The 20578-nt window shown below is 45.6% G+C and overlaps 1 protein-coding gene across 2 annotated transcripts; it reads right to left on the reverse strand.

Annotated features, from left to right (window-relative positions):
• Window positions 1-232: 232 nt before the first annotated feature.
• LOC308486391 (uncharacterized protein) lies at window positions 233-14058 on the reverse strand (the record flags this gene model as incomplete). 2 transcript variants are annotated; one of them, XM_081023206.1, is made up of 7 exons in its annotated part: window positions 233-2619; window positions 4124-4244; window positions 4856-4940; window positions 9600-9737; window positions 11358-11503; window positions 12946-13023; window positions 13922-14058. In XM_081023206.1, the coding sequence occupies 7 exons, from the start codon at window positions 14056-14058 to the stop codon at window positions 2368-2370; spliced, it is 957 nt and encodes a 318-aa protein (XP_080879332.1). In that variant the 3' UTR covers window positions 233-2367. The 2 variants fall into 2 exon arrangements, with proteins under 2 accessions (XP_080879332.1, XP_080879333.1); XM_081023207.1 differs by having other exon boundaries at window positions 1026-2619; window positions 12946-13020.
• Between the last annotated feature and the right edge of the window lie 6520 nt (window positions 14059-20578).

A 20578-nucleotide genomic window follows, 5' to 3' on the forward strand; every position in this document is an offset into this window, starting at 1 on the left:
CTCCCACATGCTAGAATTGATGGTTTGGTTATTTACTTTGTTTCTGTGTTCCAAAAGCTTACTCATCTCAATTACATTTGCAATTACAATTTCGTATTAACAACATCCATTCAAAATTAACACATTATAAATCTATAGGTGAAACTGTAGCCTTATGAGGCTTTGCCCTCGGGTAGGAAAAATATTGCGCCCGGGAAAGGGAAAATGGGAGTCAACAGACACTCAAGGAATAGTTTCAGAGAAAAAGCTTTATTTCTACCATCCATGAACTGGTAGAAGGAGCAAGTGTGATAACTCACAAAAAGCATGCATGAGTTCACAGTCATGTGCACAGAGTATATATCCCCTTCCAGTTCCCTCCCCCTTTCTCCTCCTTCTTCCAGAGTCCTGCCCCATGAGTTCCTCTGAGCATGAACAGAAAGCTCTCTTGGGACTATTGTGGACTCTTGGCACCCTTCCCAGGAAAAGGGGAATGAAAGCGGTTCAGCATGTCCAAAGATGTTGCAACTGAATGAGATAAGATTCAGTTCTCAGGCCTGCTTTGAACAGAGCCTATTCATTAGCTTTTGGAAGCCTTCTCGTGCTGATAAAAGAATAACGTTTTGCCTTTGGAACAGCATCTTGTGAGAATCCACAGAAAAGCTGTAGCTGTGGATTTTAGGAGAGAGAAAGGGAATTTTGGACAGTTTTGAGGCCTGGGGTGATTATTGAAGCCTGGGGTGATTTCACAGACAGGATTTGGGTATCCTGTCCCTTCAAAACATTCAAACTATATCCTTATTCCCCCTGTGTGTGACATTTTTTTCTGTCCGTGGTGTTCCTTCCTGTCCTTGTAAAAGCCCTTAAGATATTATTGGACACCAACCTTTAAAATATATCTGCATTTTAAATACAACTCTGAGCTGATTTCCTTATTCCTTGCATACATTTGCAGGTCACATGGTTGTGTGGGAAAATTGTGAACACGGGTGAGAACTTTAAAGATCTCTTCCAAGGGAGTAGGAAAATATGCATCTTGGCCGAGCTACTTTAAAGCAATTTATTTTGCAAATACAGCTTCACCAAGGGATAAAGTTCTAGATGCACTTAACGATCAATATCTCAGAAGAATCCAACACTGTCTTTCTTCAAGAGGTTGCTGACCTCCCATTTGATGGAAGGGTCCACAAAATATGTATCATTATAAATGATTAAAACCCAAAGAAAGTCTTGACTATCCTTCTGAAGTTACAGGTACACTTGTGTCTCCCTATTTCCACAGAGCCTGCTACAGCTGAAGCTTTTAACCATTATTTCCAAACATGAAAAGAAAAAGGGAAGGCAATACTTGTCAGTGGCCACACAAAGGCATAAGGAACAAAACACACACCCCAGACAGACTGGGAGCTTGTTTTAGCACTAGCATCATATGTTCCTGATACATAATCCCACTTGGCACACTCACCTCAGCATTTTGCATTATATGCTGTTTCCTGTCTGCCCCATGTATTACAGAAGTCCAGTCTGAAGGGAACCTATGGCATGGATAACTGAAACTGTCTTGGACTGTGTATAACAGGCATGTCCAAAGTCTGCTTTGGGGGCCTAATCCGGCCCCTGTGGCAGTCTGTCTCCTGGGGTAAAATCCTAAAAACAACTTCAATCTTAAAAAAAAGCTCAACAACAAAAAAGGTTGGACCTCACACATATTTACGTCATCAAATCTGGCCCTCTTTGGCACACCAACCTAAACTGGCTTAAAGGCGTTCCACACCACAAAGGACACTTGCGCCTGCCATGACAAAGCTGAATTTAAGAGCACCCACAATTTGCACACTTTCTCCTTGAAGATAAATGTTCTGGTCCTCAAACCCTGCGCTTCAAATCAGGAGAAAGCTGCACTCGCAGAGCTCAGACGATGCTTGATTTCGGCATCAGTGTCGGCCCTTGTGGAAAGATAACTGCCCAGGTAGGAGAGGTGATCGACGCTTTCCAATGTTACACCGTTGAGTTGGATTTGTGGCACTGCAGAGGGGTTGTTTTGCACTTGTTGGGGCAGCACTTTGCTTTTTTGGATGTTGAACAATATGCAAAGCTTTTCATAAGCTTCTGCAAAGATATTTAGGATGGTTTGGAGGTCATCCTCTGAGTGTGCACATACGACGTTGTCATCAGTATATTGAAGCTCTATGACAGAAGTTAGGGTAACCTTACTCTTTGCTTTCAGCCTAGAAGGTGAGTGTAACACGTTGAGCACCACTGACCTGAACAGAGGAACCAGCCACAAAGCATCCCCAGTTCTCAGCCGAACTAGAGGCTAGTTAAGGAAACTGATTGCAGATGCCCTCAGTCGTGTCAATCACCACTTTGGATAGTTGTTCCTCTCCACTAGACCTTTTCAGCAAGCAACTTATTTTGATGGTGGTTGATTTCTACCAACCGGAAAGCTCGCAGCACCAGAGCAACCTGCAAACAGATGCCCTTCAGGATGTCCAATAAAGGGTAGCAGAGGTTACGGATACTGCAGAGGACATTCAGTAGGAATTTCAGCAGGGGCTGCAGGATGCTGTTGAACAAAGCAACTAGGAAGGGTTCCAGCATTTTGTCTCCCATTGTAGTTAAGAGGTCAACCACCAACACCTGAATGAAAAGAAGGGCACCGTCAGAAGCAGCTGTTTCTTGCAAAAGACATTAACTGTGCAACTGAGTACCTCAAGACTGGATCCTTGACACACATGTCCTACCTCACCTAATGGACACTTGTGCATCACATCAAAGATGTCCCAAAACAAGGAGTGTCAACAGATGGGTCAAGTATCAAAACCTCCAAAACAGCATAGGTATAAGGAGTAAAATAATTAAAAGCCTAGAATTTGTAACAGATGAAAAGAACAAAAAACTTTCCTTTCTGGCCACCATAAACTAAATAAAAATTTAAACGCTGCCTTGTTCATGGGAGAAACTTGGGTCTCCAGGAGAAAGCTATTTTATAGAAAAAGCTACCTCTGAGAAGACCTTTTCGTATGGCCCTCCTTGCAGTCCAAACCTGGCAGAGAGATGGCAAACCTCAAGATATTTGAGGTCATGGTGGAATATGGGGTGAAGCTAGTCACTTTGGAGCCTTGTTCTTTAGGGGTTTTTAAATCTTACTCTGGTTGTATACTCATTTGAAACTCATTCTCACAGTAGACTATGAATTTCAAGGCAGTAAAGAACACTACCTGGATAGTAGAAAAATGAGTTGTAAAAGAAATGAAAAATACTTTCAGACTACATAATGGCCACTTCATTATGTTTAATTTCAAAGTCACTGGGCACTGCAATCCTGCCAGAGAAAATAAAGAAGCAATAAAAATACTTTAAGGCTAGAAGCACCTCTTGCTGTTTTGTGGATGGGATTCAGTCATGGGCACACTGCACCATTAACATGGATTTGGCATTCTTGGGCAACAAACCTGTATCCGAGCTCCCCCACCCTGAGTATGGAAAGTGATGGGGAAATGTGCTGGAAAGCATGGGATGATCAATGCCTGATGTACATTGTAATTGAAACAAATATGAGCAGCTGACATCTAACCTCCTGGCAAACATAATTCAAACAAATCAGGATGATTTGATCAACCAAAAGGTTACTCTGATCTTAGTCTTATGTTGGGATGGGGAAGAAAATGAAAATACCAGAAGACAGTAGGGATGATGGGAAAGATCTTGGGGGGAGAGAGACCCCTGTCCTATTTGTGTGAAGCAGAATGAAAAGCTGCAGTGGTGGAAGGAGAATGTCCTTGGCTCCTGAATACATCCAAATTTAGTATTCTGTTACATAACAATCTATGCTTAAAACAGAGGTGTTTTTTAAACCAGAGGTGGGCAATCTAATCTCATGTGGCAGCAAGAAGGGGAGAGAACTGGAGAGGAAAGTAGGGGGCAGGAAGAGTGTCCCACCCACCTACGGCTCTGACCTCACCTAGTGTGCAGCTGCCAAGAAATCACCCCTGAGGAAATGCAGCCGTTGAAAGCAGAAGAAAGGTCCACATTTCTAAGCAGTCAAAAACATATGCCTAACCCCCCCCCCCCCGCTTTTTGGCAAGGAAATGCCCATTTCTGAATTAAGAGCCAGTGCAGAGTTGAGGTAGAGTCCTCTCACCTGGAATATGGATTTGTTGAGAAAATGGATCAACTCTACTGTGAAAATGATGGGTACATTAACAAGGATCTTCAGGGCACCAAATAATTCTCTCAAGCCTTGCTGAATCGTCTTCTCAGCACTGTCCAAAATTGTGGGGCAAAGGAAGAGGGAGAGGGGGGGAAAGAGAGAGAGAGAGAGCTTCAAAGCCTGGCAAGAAAGAACAGTAGGCTTTGCTGGGATTTCCTTCCTTTCTGAGCCATTATACACCATCCTGGAGGCAATAGGCTATGGCTGCGCTCAGGGTTGTTATTTAAAGGGCATAAGTCAGTGGCACAGCACCCTGTTTTGCATGCCAAAAATCTCAGGTTCAGTCTACAGGTAGGGCTGAGAAGGACTCTTGCCTGAAACCAGTGCTTTCCCCCCTAAAATAAACATTTAGGGGTACACTCGACTCAAGAAAATCACCATTTTATAGTTCAGATCAGAGAAAATAAAAACAGTAAATGGACAAAAGTACAAAGATTCATAAAATGTTTAGGGGTATGTGTACCCCTGCGCCCCCCCCCCCCCGAAAAAAGCACTGCTTGAAACCCTGGAAAGTCGCTGCATCAGTGTAGGCAATACTGAGATAGCTGGACCAATGGACAGAAGGACATCTCTAATGAAACAGACCAAAGGCCCATCTAGTTCCAGCATCCTGTTCTCACACTGGGGGCATCTTCCTTCCGCAGTTTTACATATGCTAGTTACCTTTCAGCCACCTTCAACATGTAGACTGTCTCACAATCTCTTCTAGGCTGGAAATAATGTCGATCTTCATTGTCTGTACATGTGGCTGAAACGTCAAAAAATTAAAAGGATGCACTTGAGCATTAAAAACATTCCATCTGGAAGGAGGACACGGGGTCCCCACATCGAACAGGATAATGCACACCGTGCCATGCATTCAGGTCCATCCTCAGGCCCAGCAATTGCTATTAACACAGCAGAGGTTGCCCTCTTGTGGCAAAAGAGAGATAACAAGAAGTACATCACAGCAACTTCGCTGAAAAGCAGATGTGGAAAAGACAGCTGCCGTTCTCTACTTGTTATCCTGATCCAGAGAATGCATCTGCATAAGGTTACTAACAGGCGTATTCTGTTATTATAACAGGCTATAAGTAACAGCTAAGCTAAACTAGCAGTGCAGTAGGAAGGTTGACATTTCAGCACACAATAAAAAACACTTTTTAAGAAAGCTTTTGGTCTTTAGAGCAAGGGTAACTAACCGATATGTATATGAGTTCCCACATCCAAGGTTTTTTGTGGGCCCTCAAGGCCTCGCCAAATTGAAACTTTTTTTTGTATTGTGCCTCTGGGTCCCTTCACTGCAACACAATGATGCCAAAAGGTTGGGGGGGCAAGGTCTGCCCAGATTTGTCCCTTAATTTTTCCCCCATACATATCCCACTGTAGACCCCCAAGAGCCCCCAAAATTTGTCAATTTTTATATATCAATATTTATATTCTCAAAATCCACTTCAACCATACCCCCTTTAACAAGTAGCACAAGGAAAGTTGACCCTAAGTCAGTGCAGCCCCCTTGCCTGAAAAAGAGTTAGTCATCCTGCTTTAGAGGCTAGTTGTACCTTTTCTGGCTTAGGATTGTCTCTGATTTTTATTGCAAGTGCTGCTTGTTTAATTTTTATGATCCACTGGCTTTTCATCTGCTGCTTGTCCCCTTCCTCTCTCTCCCCCACACAGTTTGATTGTTTTTGCTGTATTTTTATTATTGATTTATTTCATAAAATTTATATACCACTTGATTATAAAAAAAACTCAAAGCAGTTTGCAAAAAGGATATACAATTTTATAGAATAATTAAAACAACTATTTAAAACAATAAAGTCAACAATAAACTAAAAACAATAGAAGCAGCAATAAGCTACAAACACATCAGCATTCTAGGCATCTGGGTAGGCCTGTCTAAACAAAAATGTTTTTAGCAGGCGCTGAAAAGAGCATAGTGAAGTCGCCTGCCTGATGTCAATATGCGGCAAGTTCCAAAGATCAAGTTCATACAAATGTGGAACAGGTCTTGTGTGGCACCTATATTATTTTTGTCAGCTGCCTTGAACTGAAGGAGTGTTTAGTCCCAGGCTTAACCTGCTTAACATCCTTTTAGACTCCTTTATTCCCCTGTGTTTTTGTTGGAAGCCGCCCAGAAAGGCTGGGGCAACCCACTCAGATGGGCTGGGTATAAGTAAGAAATAAATAAATAAACCATCATCATAAAAGGCACTTGGGCTTTGGGCTCTTTGGGTGGAAAAATAGTTGAAGAGGAGCTGCAAACCCTTCACACACAGGTTCAGATCTCGAGCATTTTCTGTTCTCTCATGACGAGCTTACATTTTGCTCTCTGGCTTCCAGCATTTCCAATACACATGTCACATTTTCTGCATGCAGTTATCAGCAGGAATCATTTCAAAGTGTTCCCATTACATCAGAAGAAGCCCCGAGGGAACCCACACGATTGTGATGCAATTTCAAACAACACCTTGCTTTCCTCTTCCTAAAAACCCACTCTTGCTGCCAGGGATGTCCCTCTGCAAGCCAGGGCAGAAACCAGCACAGCATTTGGCTTCCTGTGAAACTGTGCAGTTCAGCCTGACACAGTTGAAAACACAACAGGAAAGGGTGTGGTGTGAATAGGGCTGGCCCTACCATCAGAGAGTGAAGCAGCCGCTTCAGACAACGAGGGAAACAAGGCGGTCTGAGCCAAGTGTGCTACATGGGTTGCTCTGGGCTTCTCAAGGACCCTCCTGACATCCCCTTGTACTGTCCATTCAAGAGTATTTCTGCTCATGATGGTATGAGCGGTGGTTATTTGCAACCCCATCATCAATACTGTTTGCACCTGCAAAGGTTTCGGGGCAGGCACGCTGCTTCATTTCCAAGCAGCACATGGCCTGCAGCTGAAATCCTGCAACTTTTTGTACAGCAAATGTTCTGCCATGTTTGTCCTTCTTTTGTCTTGCTGTGGTGCAAGGGTGACCCTCCAGATAGCATAACATTGGAGAAGCATCGCTGAGCAACTAACAAAGCGGAATGACGTCTGGACGGTCCAGTATAAATCCGCTCTAAATGCACTATTTTTACATCAGTGATGTGTTGCAGAATACACCTGGGGGGGGGGGACCACAATTCTTGGGGAAACCCTGAGCTAGCCTCCTGCTTTCAGTTCAGATGCAATGAAGATGCCCCATAGCTAGTGCATAGCTGTCAACATTTCCCTTTTTTCAAGGGAAATTCCCTTATTCCGAATAGGATTCCTCGCAAGAAAAGGGAAAAGTGGACAGCTATGAGCTAGTGCCAAAGGAAGAATCAAGTGCCAGTCCAGTCGGCTTTTGAAGATGGAATGGTGGCCCTTCACCTCTGGCAGCAAAATATCTCCTGGGCCAGTTGTGGGTGCAAGAAAGCAGAGGAGACCAGGCAGAGCTCCTGGCAATAAGATAGCCTAGTATAACACCGAATAGTTGCAGGAATCATGGAAGCGTTCCAAGTCTGCTTAAGAGTAGGTGATTTAGTGGTTATAGTGTCAGACTAGGACCTGGGAACCAGGGTTCAAATCCCACTCAGACACAAAGCTCCCTGGGTGACGTTGGGCCTAGCCGACCTCACAGGGTTGCTGTGAAGATGAAAGAGGGAGAACTATGTAAGCTGCCTTGCCTTAGAGGAAAGGTGGGATATAGATGAAATGGAATAATAAAAATAAAGTCTTTTGCCATTCATATCCTCCAGGCCTTGCTTGCATCTTCCTCCTCTCAACCAATGAAGAGGAGGGGGGAGTTTCACAGGCAGAAAAACATGCAAAATGCAGCCAGCACCTGCACAAGGGACTGCAGACCTTTTATCTTCCAGACCCTATGGTAGCAGGCACAGAGCCTAGCCCTTCCCCGGCTCCAGATGTGGCAAGGATCCACAAGTCTCTGGCAGAGAAGTGGGCTCTCAAGCAAAAAGACCCTCAGAAACCCAAGGCGTCGTGTACATGCTAAAAAAAGAAGAGGGGCACAAAAAGGTTGCCAGCTCTTTCACTTCCTCTTCACGTTCCAGTTCAGAGGCCTGGGGCCCACTTCCTTCCGTTCTCATGCACTGCCAGAAAGTTCCACTTCCCAGGGCCGAAGCAGTTCCCTTTGCCACTCGGGGAGAGAGAGGTCACATTCTGATTCACACAGCCTGGCAGCCTTCCAAGTTGCGAGACCTATTTTTATCACTTATTAGAACCCTCGAGGTTTATCCCCCGGCGCCAGGTGCAAAATGCAGGCTCAAAGGGGGTGGGGCCAAATGGCCTAGTCCACTCCCCACACACCAGTGAGCCATTCACTGGGATATGCAAGTCGAAACCTATGTCTGAGTTACTACAGCAGCCTTCCCCAATCTGGTGCCCTCCAGATGTTTTGGACTACAACTGGTGGGAGTTGTAGTCCAAGGTTTCTGGAGGGTGCCAGGTTGCGAAGGCTACACTATAGATCCGGGACCCTCACATAAAACCCTACAAGCAGCCAGCAGATCTGCTCAAGGGCACAGGCACAGGCAACCAATTAATAATCGTTATTTGATGGGTGGAGAGCATTGAAGCTGAAAGATAAGAAATAAGCACACGGCAGATAATTTATTTTGCCTGTAAGTTTCCTTGCTATTCTTAAACTACCGGGAGTCAGAAACCACCTTCAATCTCCTATAGAACAGTCAGAGTTTAACAGGAATCGCTTCTGTGCACCGTCACAAATAAGACTGGGCACAATCCTTGGAGATCAAAAGGAAAGAGTCATCTCTCTCCCTTCCCTCCACTGCAGCACTGCAATGAAGGAAAATTAATTACTCTGGATCTGCAAGGATCCATCTCTGAAGATCAAGGTCGCTTCCAGACAACTTGTTTACTGAGCATATGATTTGTTTGCAGGGAATAATAGACTACAACATTTAACCAGAACTCATTCTGCCGTGTCTGCAGGGAGGGCAGACAACATTGCGTCAAGCAACGGTCTTCCCGCACTTTGCAGTGCATAAGAAAATCAGAAGAGCTTGCTGGATCAGACCAGCGGCCCATCTGCTCCAACCTCCTGTTCTCTCATCAGCCAACCAGATGCCTTTGGGAAGCAGGATTCAATCACAACAGCCCTCTTCCCAAGTCTTTGTCATGTACCAGAAGGAGGGTCCAGGCTTCGGCCTACTGCAAAAAAATGCACAAGTTTGCTTTGCTTAACAGCAAGTGAATATTTCATTTACTGAAGTCTGTGCTTTGTCCTGCCCCGAACCTGTTGCGCCATTCTGGCAGGGACCCGTTTCATCTTTTGCACAGCATCCATCAGAGGGTTACGCCCTTAATAAACATGATTCTCATGCTTCCCTAGGAAGGAAGAGTCAGCCGCCCAAAGGAAGCCCTTGCACCCTGAATTAACCCCAGCTTGCGTGGCTATTCCCGGCTAATATCAGTTGCAACGCCTTGAGTTACCTTCTGTCTGGGTGCCTTTGCTGAGGGACTGCATCGCATCATCAGCTCTGTGTCTAAGCCAACCATCCAGGCTGCTCCACTCAAATCTTTCTTCCGTCTGGGCTTCCAACGACTTGGCCATCACAGGTGGGGGATCTCCTGTGGGACAAGAACAGATTCAGGCTACGACGCAAGAGGCGATTCAGCTACCGAAACCTTGAGGCTGCAGACACGGGCTATTTCTTACATGGAGGGCATAAGAAACAGCACGAGGAAAGGAATGCCTCACCTGGCAGCCCAATAAGGAAACTGGAACTGCCTTCTTGGATTGGGCCAAAGTGAATGAACAGTAATTAGCTGGGTGCCTTTCAGAAGTCAAGAACACAGGCATGGAGGTGTTGGTCTCAATTATCTCCTCACAAAGATTAGAGGTCACAGTGGGCAGGTGATGTTAAACGTGAGACCAGCCTAGTGGTTCAGGGCAATGTCCCATCTAATCCAAATGTCTCTTCTGGGAAACCAGCAAGCAGGATTCAAGCAGCTGTGGTTGAAGGAGAACACCGCATAGACGAGGGGGAATTAATGGTGACCCAGGGTTCACAATCCATTATAAACCGAGGTATGGATGGGCTCTTAATCTCATCCATTTATTCAGGATTGTACTGCTTGTCCACGAATCGTGCCCCACACATCTCTGTGTCTTTGTGTGACAAACGGTATCCTCAAAGTGAGTTCAGAAGCTGAGGGCTCTGACAGCAAATGCTTGATAGCATCGGTTCCTTATAATCTTCATTTCCCCATTGATTCATTCATTCATTCATTCATTCATTCATTCAGTGCTGCACCCACTCTCCCAATGCAACCAGACAAATCCCCAAGCCACAGAGATGCAAAGATTGCAGCTCCTGCTCTCTTACAACCTGAACTTCCATTCTCCAGAGAGGCAACAGGGCCTCAGGGCCAGGAAGAGAGGCATTTGGGGGAAAAGAAAAGTGACTACAAGACTCTGCAGGTGTATTCTGCCATGTGGTGCCTTTGCATGTGATTTTGCCAGCTTTTGCATGTGCAAAATAGCATGACTCAGATACCACCCACATCCTCAGGCTCGGCATTAGTTCCCAAGGCACATTACGGACTGTGGTTGCTTCCAGTTGGCATGTTTATTGAGTGTTTCATCTTAATTTGCCTACACAAAGTTTGTGGAAGCTATGTTCACTGTTTACTGAGCATTCATGTCATGAAAAGCATCAGTTATCCCACACTTCCCACTGCATTTCCCCATCTCCAAAGTCCTTACCACAAAAAAGTCTGTTGTTGTTTTTTTTAATGCTTTTGGGTGCCAGGTTTGCTGTGCAAGACCAACGAAGTCATTTTAATTCCCCAATCTGAATTCGCCAATATATACCACTGAATTCCACCTGCAAAATAGTACCAGTGGTCTTACTGTGCAACACTAAGCTGATCTACTCAAAGAGAAGTCCTAATGATCTTAGTAGAACTTACAGCTTAGTCAGGGCATGTGTGATTACCGCCTTAAGCGAGTTAGCTACCTGGAAACTGTTAGTTCTGTAAGGGGAGCAAGGGGTCTGAATTCAGGGTATCCCTGTGAATACCAGTTACTGGAAACCACAGTAGCGGAGACTGCATGCCTGTGGAGATAACTTTGGATGCCATCAAATTACTGTGACCTTAATCCCTCCTGCTCACCTGCCTCAACCACATCCTTTCAAAGCTTCTGCTCTGGGACTGTTGCCCGTCCCCCTTTTTTTAAGGATTTACCTATCAAAACTTCATTGGAGCCATCAAACGGAAGATCCCTTTGTCCCTCCTTTCTCCCAGCTAATTTTTGTACAGGTTCGTCCACACTGACGTTAGCAGGGTTGTTCATCATGGTGGAGTCACCTCGACCAGGATTTGTCCATGTGCTGATAAGATTAGAAACAGAAAACCAGAAAGCATCATGCCACATTCAGTAAGTTAAACTTCAGGGGGACGCAGCCTCTTGGGCTTGCTGATCGGAAGGTTGGCAGTTCAAATCCCCGCGATGGGGTGAGCTCCCGTTGCTCTGTCCCAGCTCCTGCCAACCTAGAAGTTCGAAAGTATGCCAGTGCAAGTAGATAAATAGGTATCGCTGTGGCGGGAAGGTTAACAGCTCCCTCAGCCTGAAAGTGAGATGAGTGCTGCAATCCCATAGTCGCCTTTGACTGGACTTAACTGTCCAGGGGTCCTTTACCTTTTTTACCTAAGTTAAACTTCCCCATCACTAAAATTCAAACCTGAAGGGGTTCAAATAGTCACAAGAGAACCACTCACTCCAAGAGCACCAAAGAGCTAAATCTCCACACTCCTTTGCATCATTTCCACCGTGGTCCTACATCTTTTTAACCCATTTAGTTTCACAATCCCCTTATGTCATCTCCAAGAAACAATCACATACTGCCCAAGCTTTCACAAAGTCACTATATAATAATAATGTATTATTTATACCCCGTCCATCTTGTTCCGACAATCTGCATGAGGACTGCAAATTAGTTTTCATAAGAAGAAGAAATCAGGTGCATAAAACTAATAAATGACCAGTCCTAACAAAAGAGCATAAACACTGCCCTCCTGGATCAGAGCAAAATGGCATCCTGTTCTCGCCGTGGTCAAACAGATGTCCATAGGAAACTTCCTGCAAGCAGGATTCGAAAACAAGAGCCCTCTCCTCTCCTGTGACCTCAAGCAATGGGTATTCAGACTGGATTGCTTCCAACTAGATACACAGGTAGCCCTCTCCTCTATGAATTTGCCTCGTTTTAAGCCATCCATGTTGGTGGCCATCACTTCCTCCAGTATTATATATAAAAAAATTAATTTTCTGTTTTACAATTTAAAATACTCATTCAAAAATTTGTTTACACTGTTGAATTTATCTTAATGCTGCCAGCGTTTTCAGCTGTTTACAATTATTTCCATAAACATTTCCCAATCTTTAAAGGTTATATTCTTCTTGTTCTCTTATTCTATGTGTTAAGTCTGCGAGTTGTGCATATTCTGTCAACTTAAGTTGCCATTCTTTGGTTGGGACCTCGCTCATTTTCCATTTTGGGGCTAACAAAACACCGGCCGCAGTAGTAGCATACATAAATAACCTGTATTGACACCTGGGAATTTCCGTCTGGATTATCCCCAACAGAACGGACTCCGTTTTTTTTGGGGGGGGGGGTACTTTAAAACATTTTTTTCATTTAAAAGGGTAAAAGAGTACTGGGAAATGATCCATAATGAATTGACCATCCCTGCCTCTTGTGGGAGGGAGTTCCATAGGAGCGTTTGCCTTCACCAAAATGAACAAAACACAGCGCTTCGTTGCACTTGAGCCTACCCATTCTGCTGCAGGAGGCCTTCTCCATTCCCCAGGCTGGTTCCTCTCCACCGTGGCTGCTGTTCATCTTCCTGGCTGCCGACAGAAGTTTGGCAACATAACTCTTTAGGTAAAGAACAAGGAGGAAAAACCCGCTGGCATTTTCTTATGGAACGCTTAGCTTAAATATGCAGCCTGGATGAGCCCAGAGCCGTCTTTCCCCAGGGGTGCAAGGGGTGCGGGGAACCCGGGCGCCAAATTCTGGGGGGTGCCAGCCACTGAAGCCGCCTAAGCTCTTAACTATCTACCCATTGTGAAATAATAAATAATTTTGATCAAGCTAGAAAAACAAAATACATATATACCTAGGTATTATCGAAATGTATACCTACTGTTTCACTAAAGGACTTTTGACTTTGTGCGCTCATTTACCAAAGACGTGTTTCGCCAGCAGCAGCGCTTGTCAGACTCAACGACGGTGCTTGTCATTCTCAACGACGCCGTGCACGTGAAATTTACTCTTACATCAAAATATTATGTTACGTATTGTATTGAGCTGCTATGCGGCAGCAGGGTCAAGGCCGCCTTTGACACGACCGATGTTTCTCCTAAGTAGGTGGCCTAAACAATACTTATAAGTTTAAGTGTGGTGGTGTTGTATACTTAAGTATAAGTGTATTGTAAATGAAAACGCAAATAAAAAAGTTTCTTTTTCCTCCTTTCGTAAACAAGAGATAAGGTGTAAGCGTGGTGTCTGACATAAGCATAATAAAAGTTAATTTGGGGGCTAAACTAAATTTGGGGGCGCTGGGGGGATGTTTGCACCAGGGCGGCGCATATGCTAAAGACAGCCCTGGATGAGCCATTACGATTTATTTTGTAAAATCACCTTTCACTTGAACTCCTGTACACAAACGCATGCATCTTGAGGGCAGCAGCTTGGCCAAGGCCGACCTAGATCCATAACTATCAGACACATGAGTGCACAGAGACCTACCTCCGATCAAGAGCAGGTGCTGAGTTTTCCTCTATGGGGTCAACTCCACTCCCCCACATCCTTTGCTCCTCATCCGACGCATGCGCAGCCGCCGCACTGAATTCCAAATGCCTCTTCCTGCTCGCCTCTCCCCCCATCGCTCTCCTCTTCCGCAGCTGCCTTGTCTATCAGCTCCTTTATTTTAAGGCCTCCTTTTCATCATCGGAAAAAACGGTCTGGAGAAAAGGGGAGAGGGAAGGAGGAGGCAGATTCCTGGCTGACCGAGGGGTCAGCCAATCACGCTCAGGCCTTTCGGCTGGAAACCAGAAGGAAAGACACAAGTCCCCAGAATTCAGTACAAGGGAGAAGGTGGTCCATGTGTCCTGCAAGCGGCAAGCGGCTTTCCAAAACAGGTGGCTTCATTGCTAGAAAACCCGGCAGATCTGCTATCCCCTGTTGAGCTCAGCAACAGCCTCTGTTGGTGCTTATGCATGAGCAAGACACAAACGATAGAAATAAGGAGTTATGTTTTATCGTGTTTTTAATATTCTGTTGGGAGCCGCCCAGAGTGGCTGGGGAAACCCAGCCAGATAGGCGGGGTATAAATAATTATTTATTATTATTATCATCATCATCATCATCTAGTCCAACCCCCAGCAATGCAGGAATCCTGCTACAGCCATCCCTGGGTGGGTTTGAACCACCAACCTTCTGATTAACAGCCAGGCTCACTGACCCACTGCACCACAGGAACTTTGAACTGGACCGGAGGCGCCACAAACCGAACCGGGGATCCTTCTGCATGCGAAGCAGGTGTCCTGCTGCCACGGAACTGCAGCCCCTCCCAAACAGAAGAACAGGAAGCTTCCTTGTGCCAAGTGAGATCCTTGGCCCGTTAGCTCAGCCCAGGGCTGGCAGCATCTGTGAAGTATTATTGCAGGCAGGGATCTCTCCCAGCCCTACCGAGAGATGCCAGGGGTCGCATGCAAAGCAGATGCTCTGCCACTGAGCTTTTGTTGAACATAGCTTTGAAACGCAAAGTGATGAGAATGCCGCCTCCTGCTCCTCTGCTTTAGGATCCCAGCCCTTTAAAAAAGGGGGGAATCCCCTCTCTGCAAAAAATGTGAGTCTGGGTGCAGCAAAAGTCAATCCGATTGCACCCCAACCAGCATATCCCCATATATATAGACACACACACACAAAAACATATATATATATATATACACACACACATATATATATAAACACACACATACATATAGCCTTTCCATGGTTCATTTTACATATCCTAAACCCCTGCATATTTTACCCAAACTATCCCATTCAGTATCCCTTTATTGCATCCATCAAAACTCGTTTACCCAGTTGAATTTATCTTAATGCCGCCAGCCTTTTCAGCTGTATACAATTATTTCCCATATATTCAACAAACATACAGGGCACATTGGCATGCAGACCCCGTCTAATTAATAATAATCATTATTATTATTTATACCCGGCCCATCTGGCTGGGTTTCCACCCCCAGCCAATTTCCTCCCCCACCCCCTCGCCATAAAGCTCACTTGGACCAGCGCCTCTCGGTCTAAGCTACCTCGCGGGGTTGTTGTGAGTGCAAAGGAGGCAACCATGCACACTCTGGCCCGAGTCCTTTTTTGTGGGATGGGGGGCATGAAACGGAAAAGGCAGCAATTGCAGCAGCAATAACCTCTTCCCCGGCGTGCAGCCCAGGTGGGCTTCGGTCCCTCCAGGACCCCCGGATGAAGCCCCCGCTCAGCAAGCGGCACCTCTACACTTTCGTCTCTCTGTGGGCGCCGCCGAGCTGCGCACGCAGAAAGGCCGGAAACCGGGACCTTTCCGTCTTTGTCTCCTTGATTGGCAGGCCTTGCGCCCGCCCACGCAGCTCTTGGAATCCACCCGCCATTGGCGCCTCAGGCCGCACGCGCGGCTCCGCGGCCACCAATCGCGGAGGAGGAAGGGGGCGGGGGAACAAGAGGGAGGCGGAGCCGAGGGAGGCAAAGGGCGTGGCTAAGCCCTTAAAGGGGCAGGCGTCTATTCTCTCTTTTAGGTTTTGGAAGGAGGAATAAAGGTTTGGGGTGGGAAGTTAAAAAAGGCTTTAACAAAAACAAGGAGAGGGGTCCACTTTCTCTCTATGGTGATGCGTTGTCTGGAATAAGTCAGGGGGTTGCTGCCTTTTCTGTTCTGCACAACAGGCAGAAATCCAACTGGTGATGCTCCTCCCAGCATGGAAAAATATGACACCGTACATATAAACTGTATATGTTGCACATACTGGACTTCGTTGTTGTTGTTTAGTCGTTTATTTGTGTCCGACTCTTCGTGACCCCCTGGACCAGAGCACGCCAGGCCCTCCTGTCTTCCACTGCCTCCCGCAGTTGGGTCAAACTCATGCTGGTCTCTTCGAGAACACTGTCCCACCATCTCATCCTCTGTCGTCCCCTTCTCCTTGTGCCCTCCATCTTCCCCAACATCAGTGTCCTTTCCAGGGAGTCTTCTCTTCTCATGAGGTGGCCAAAGCCTTGGAGCCTCAGCTTCAGGATCTGTCCTTACAGTGAGCACTCAGGGCTGATTTCCTTCAGAATGGATAGGTTTGATCTTCTTGCAGTCCATGGGACTCTCAAGAGTCTCCTCCAGCACCAGAATTCAAAAGCATCCATTCTTCGGCGATCAGCCTTCTTTATGGTCCAGCTCTCGCTTCCATACATCACTACTGGGAAAACCATAGCTTGAACTATGCGGTACCATTAAAAGGGAACAGATCTGTCATTTACAGCTTTCTTTTCCAGGGAAAAATCTTGCCTATGTTGTCTCCTCTCCTGTCCTGTGAACTGATATTTTGTGATTGCAGGGGGGAAAGTCATGGGTGTGAATTCTCCAGAAGCCTTGCCCTGAGAAGTTAGGAAGAGCCAGGCAGGGTGAATTTCCTGAACCCCTCACGGCCCCTGCACTTTGCACTCGAGGCAAAAGCGATGGCTTGGCTAGTGTGAGGAAGCTACTCCCCTAGACTAAGATTACCAGATTTTTTTCAATGAATCCACTTTTCAACTTCAATGGATTTTGTATGGGGACTGATGTGTAAATCCGGGGACTGTCCCGGGAAACGGGGACGTCTGGTAACCTTATGCCTAGACATTCCCCTGAGTCTTCCACTCTCCTTTGCCAGATACGGCAGTTACATCACCAGGGATTCTCTGCGTTGAGGGTGACTAAGAGTTTCTATATAGCACAAGGTGAAATAGCTAAATCGAGGGATGAGCAACACTCCCGATGCCACCTGCAATCAGAGGAAGATCTCTTCCGCAGAGTTGGGCCTCCAGCAAGTTCCCCTGACTTGTAGCAAGAAAATTCCCCCACCCGCAAACCCACGGAACAATTTCCTTTATGGCGGTATCTCCTGAAATGATTGAGGGCTGAGGTGGAAAACGGAAACACCTGCCATGTATATCTGAACAGCACAAATCCATTTAACAGGGACCGCTTGTAATTTTTAGGTCCTCGGTTTGGAGGTTCAGCCTAATCATAGAATAGAATCGTAGAGTTGGAAGGGAACTCCAAAGGTTATCTAGTCCAACCCCCTGAAACGCAGGAGTCACAACTAAATAATCCTTGACAGATGGGCCGTCCAACCTCTGCTTAAAAACCTCCAAGGAAGGAGAGCCCACCACCTTCCAAGGGAGACTGTTTCTATTATTATTATTATTATTATTATTATTATTATTATTATTAACTTGCATTCACCCTTCATAGAATTGCAGACTTGTAAAGCAAGCAAATCATCTATTTTTTTCCAAAAAAATTAATTTATTTTATAACACAACTAAACAACACAAACAGAAAAAACAAACATACAAGCAAATTCTTATCTTATCCTTATTTTTTCTAAACATTGTTCGGTGGGCTTCCCCAAGTCCCCCCTATCTGATTTTCATTTTACCTCATCTTTAGCAGTTTACATATATCATAATTTTTAACCATTTTTTTAATCACGCTTACTTTTACCATAAAAATCTTCACATTTTATCAGTTACAAATAATGCTATTTTATAATACGCTATCTTCTACTTCTAACCCTACAGCCTATATCCACTTCCAAAGCTATTCTGAGATTTAAATATTAACATATTTTTTCAGATATTCTTTAAACTTTTTCCAATCTTCTTCCACCGTCTCTTCTCTCAGGTCTCGGAGTCTCCCGGTCAGTTCTGCAAATTCCATATAGTCCATCATCCACCAAATCATCTAGTCCAATTCCATTCCTTCCTTCTCTGTCCAGCCACAGAAAGGGCCTTATCTGTCCAGGCAAAAACCCTCAAGGAGGGTGTGGGACAAGGCCGGTTCTGGCCTGGGGGGAGAAGATCTGGCCTGGAGATAGTTTCCGACCCCCATGCTTCATTACTGCAATGCAGTCTACCTGGGGGAGCCCTTGAAGGTGTTGTGGCGATCACAGAGCACAGAAGGCACCCGTGCGAGTGCTAACTGGTACAGCAGCGTGAGATGTTATGGTCCTGAAAACTTAGCAAAGTGGTTTTTAAAAGAAAAACGTATGTACAAGACTGAAAACCCCAAATGCAGAGCAATACATCAGAGAAGCCACCAAGAAAAGATTCGGGGAAGACTTTCTGGCCAAACCATTGCTCACTGAAATCCATACCTCGAAGCAGGGCCTTCTCGGTGGTAGCACCTGGGTCATGGAAACACTTTCCCCCTGGGGATTAGGCTGGCACCTGGCACTGGGGAGCTCTTGGCACCGAGTAAAGGTAAAGGGACCCCTGACCATTAGGTCCAGTCGTGGCCGACTGTGGGGTTGCAGCACTCATCTCGCTTTACTGGCCGAGGGAGCCGGAGTACAGCTTCCGCGTCATGTGGCCAGCATGACTAAGCCGCTTCTGGCGAACCAGAGCAGCGCACGGAAACGCCGTTTACCTTCTTGCCGGAGCGGTACCTATTTATCTACTTGCACTTTGAGGTCTTTCGAACTGCTAGATTGGCAGGAGCAGGGACCGAGCAATGGGAGCTCACCCCGTCGCAGGGATTCGAACCGCCGACCTTCTGATCAGCAAGTCCTAGGCTCTGTGGTTCAACCCACAGCACCACCCGCGTCCCTTGGCACCGAGTCGAAACATGTAATTTTTAATTGTTGCAGAAATTTGGTCTGCTGGGTAAGGTATTTTAGCATATAAAGAAATAGGAAAATAGAAGTTGACTTACCTTGAGTCAGATTCTGATCCATCTAGCCCAGTAATGTTGGCATTGACTGGGATTTCAGGCCGGGAATCTCTCTCAACAGTACCTGGAGATGCTGGGGTTTGAGCCCAAGACCTTCTACATGCAAAGCAGATGTCCAGCACTTTCCCTACAGTGGGGGACATGTGTATTAGTTTCTTGTGTTTAGGTGGGTGCGATTGTTTTATATATTAGGCTCATTGTGACCCACCCTGTGACCATCCCCTAAAATAAATCTTTTATTATTATTTCTTCGACGTTTCTCCCTCCCGCCTTCCCGAAGGAGCCCGGGCTGGCTGTCCAGCATCATAAATAAAAGGATTTAAAATGTTACAAGAATTAAAACTGACTGATGACACATCTTCAGTATGCATGAAACTACTGAGCCAAGTCATCCCGAGATTGGAGTCAGGAGTCATCAGGATGGTGTTGACACCCAGTTCTACGTCTTCAGATGAGGCAGTGTAAAGGCTGAGCCCATAAGGGACCCGATGAAAACGGAAGAAGAGCCTCTTGGATCAAGCCCAATGCCCATCGAGCCCAGCATCCTGTTCTCACAGTGGCCAACAAGCAGGATTCGAACCCAAGACCATTTTCTCCCCTCTTTGGGATGTGGAAGCAAAGCATAGCCATTGTGGCTAGTAACCATTGATATTCTCTCTCTCTCTCTCTCTCTCTCTCTCTCTCTCTTTCTTTTATGTACTTAAGCCTAAGTTGTTGTTGTTGTTGTTGTAATATTGAATTTATTCTATGTTCGCCAAATTGTTGATTTTTGTTCCTTTGAATCGGGCATAGGCAAACGCTGGCCCTCCAGATGTTTGGGACTACAATTCCCATCATCCCTGACCACTGGTCCTGTTAGCTAGGGATGATGGGAATTGTAGTCCCAAACATCTGGAGGGCCAGCGTTTGCCTATCCCTGCTTGAATTTACTGACATGCCCTGTATGTTGTATATTTGGCATTCCCACAGTTCTCTGTCTTGAATGCTTTCCGTAAGCTGCTTGAAAGCAGCATATAAGCAAAATACCGGTAAATCCAAAGCAATCGAACATTTCGTAGGCGATGCAGCAAAATCGTGGTGAAGTTGGCATTCAGACCCTGCTGGGAAAGGCAGGATACAAATTTTGCGCGTTGATGAATTGATAAGGCGAGGTGTTGTCCTCATTTCTCATCAACATCATTTTGCTTCCATGCTGGGAGTCAAAGCAAGTTCAATTCCTTGCTACGCAAATACAGTTGTCACAATACACAAAGTGCAACAGGCTGAATGATGATAACTGTGAAAATTTTACTGCTTATTTCCTATTGTAAAGGTCTAGTCCAGTATGTGCAACATATACAGTTCACATGTACGGTGTCATATTTTTCCATGTTGGGAGGAACATCACCAGTTGGATTTCTTTTCTTTCTTTTTTTATTCAAAATTAAAACAAA

This window comes from Podarcis pityusensis, assembly GCF_964106645.2.
Source record: "Podarcis pityusensis genome assembly, chromosome: 10".
NCBI classification, from domain to species: domain Eukaryota; kingdom Metazoa; phylum Chordata; class Lepidosauria; order Squamata; family Lacertidae; genus Podarcis; species Podarcis pityusensis.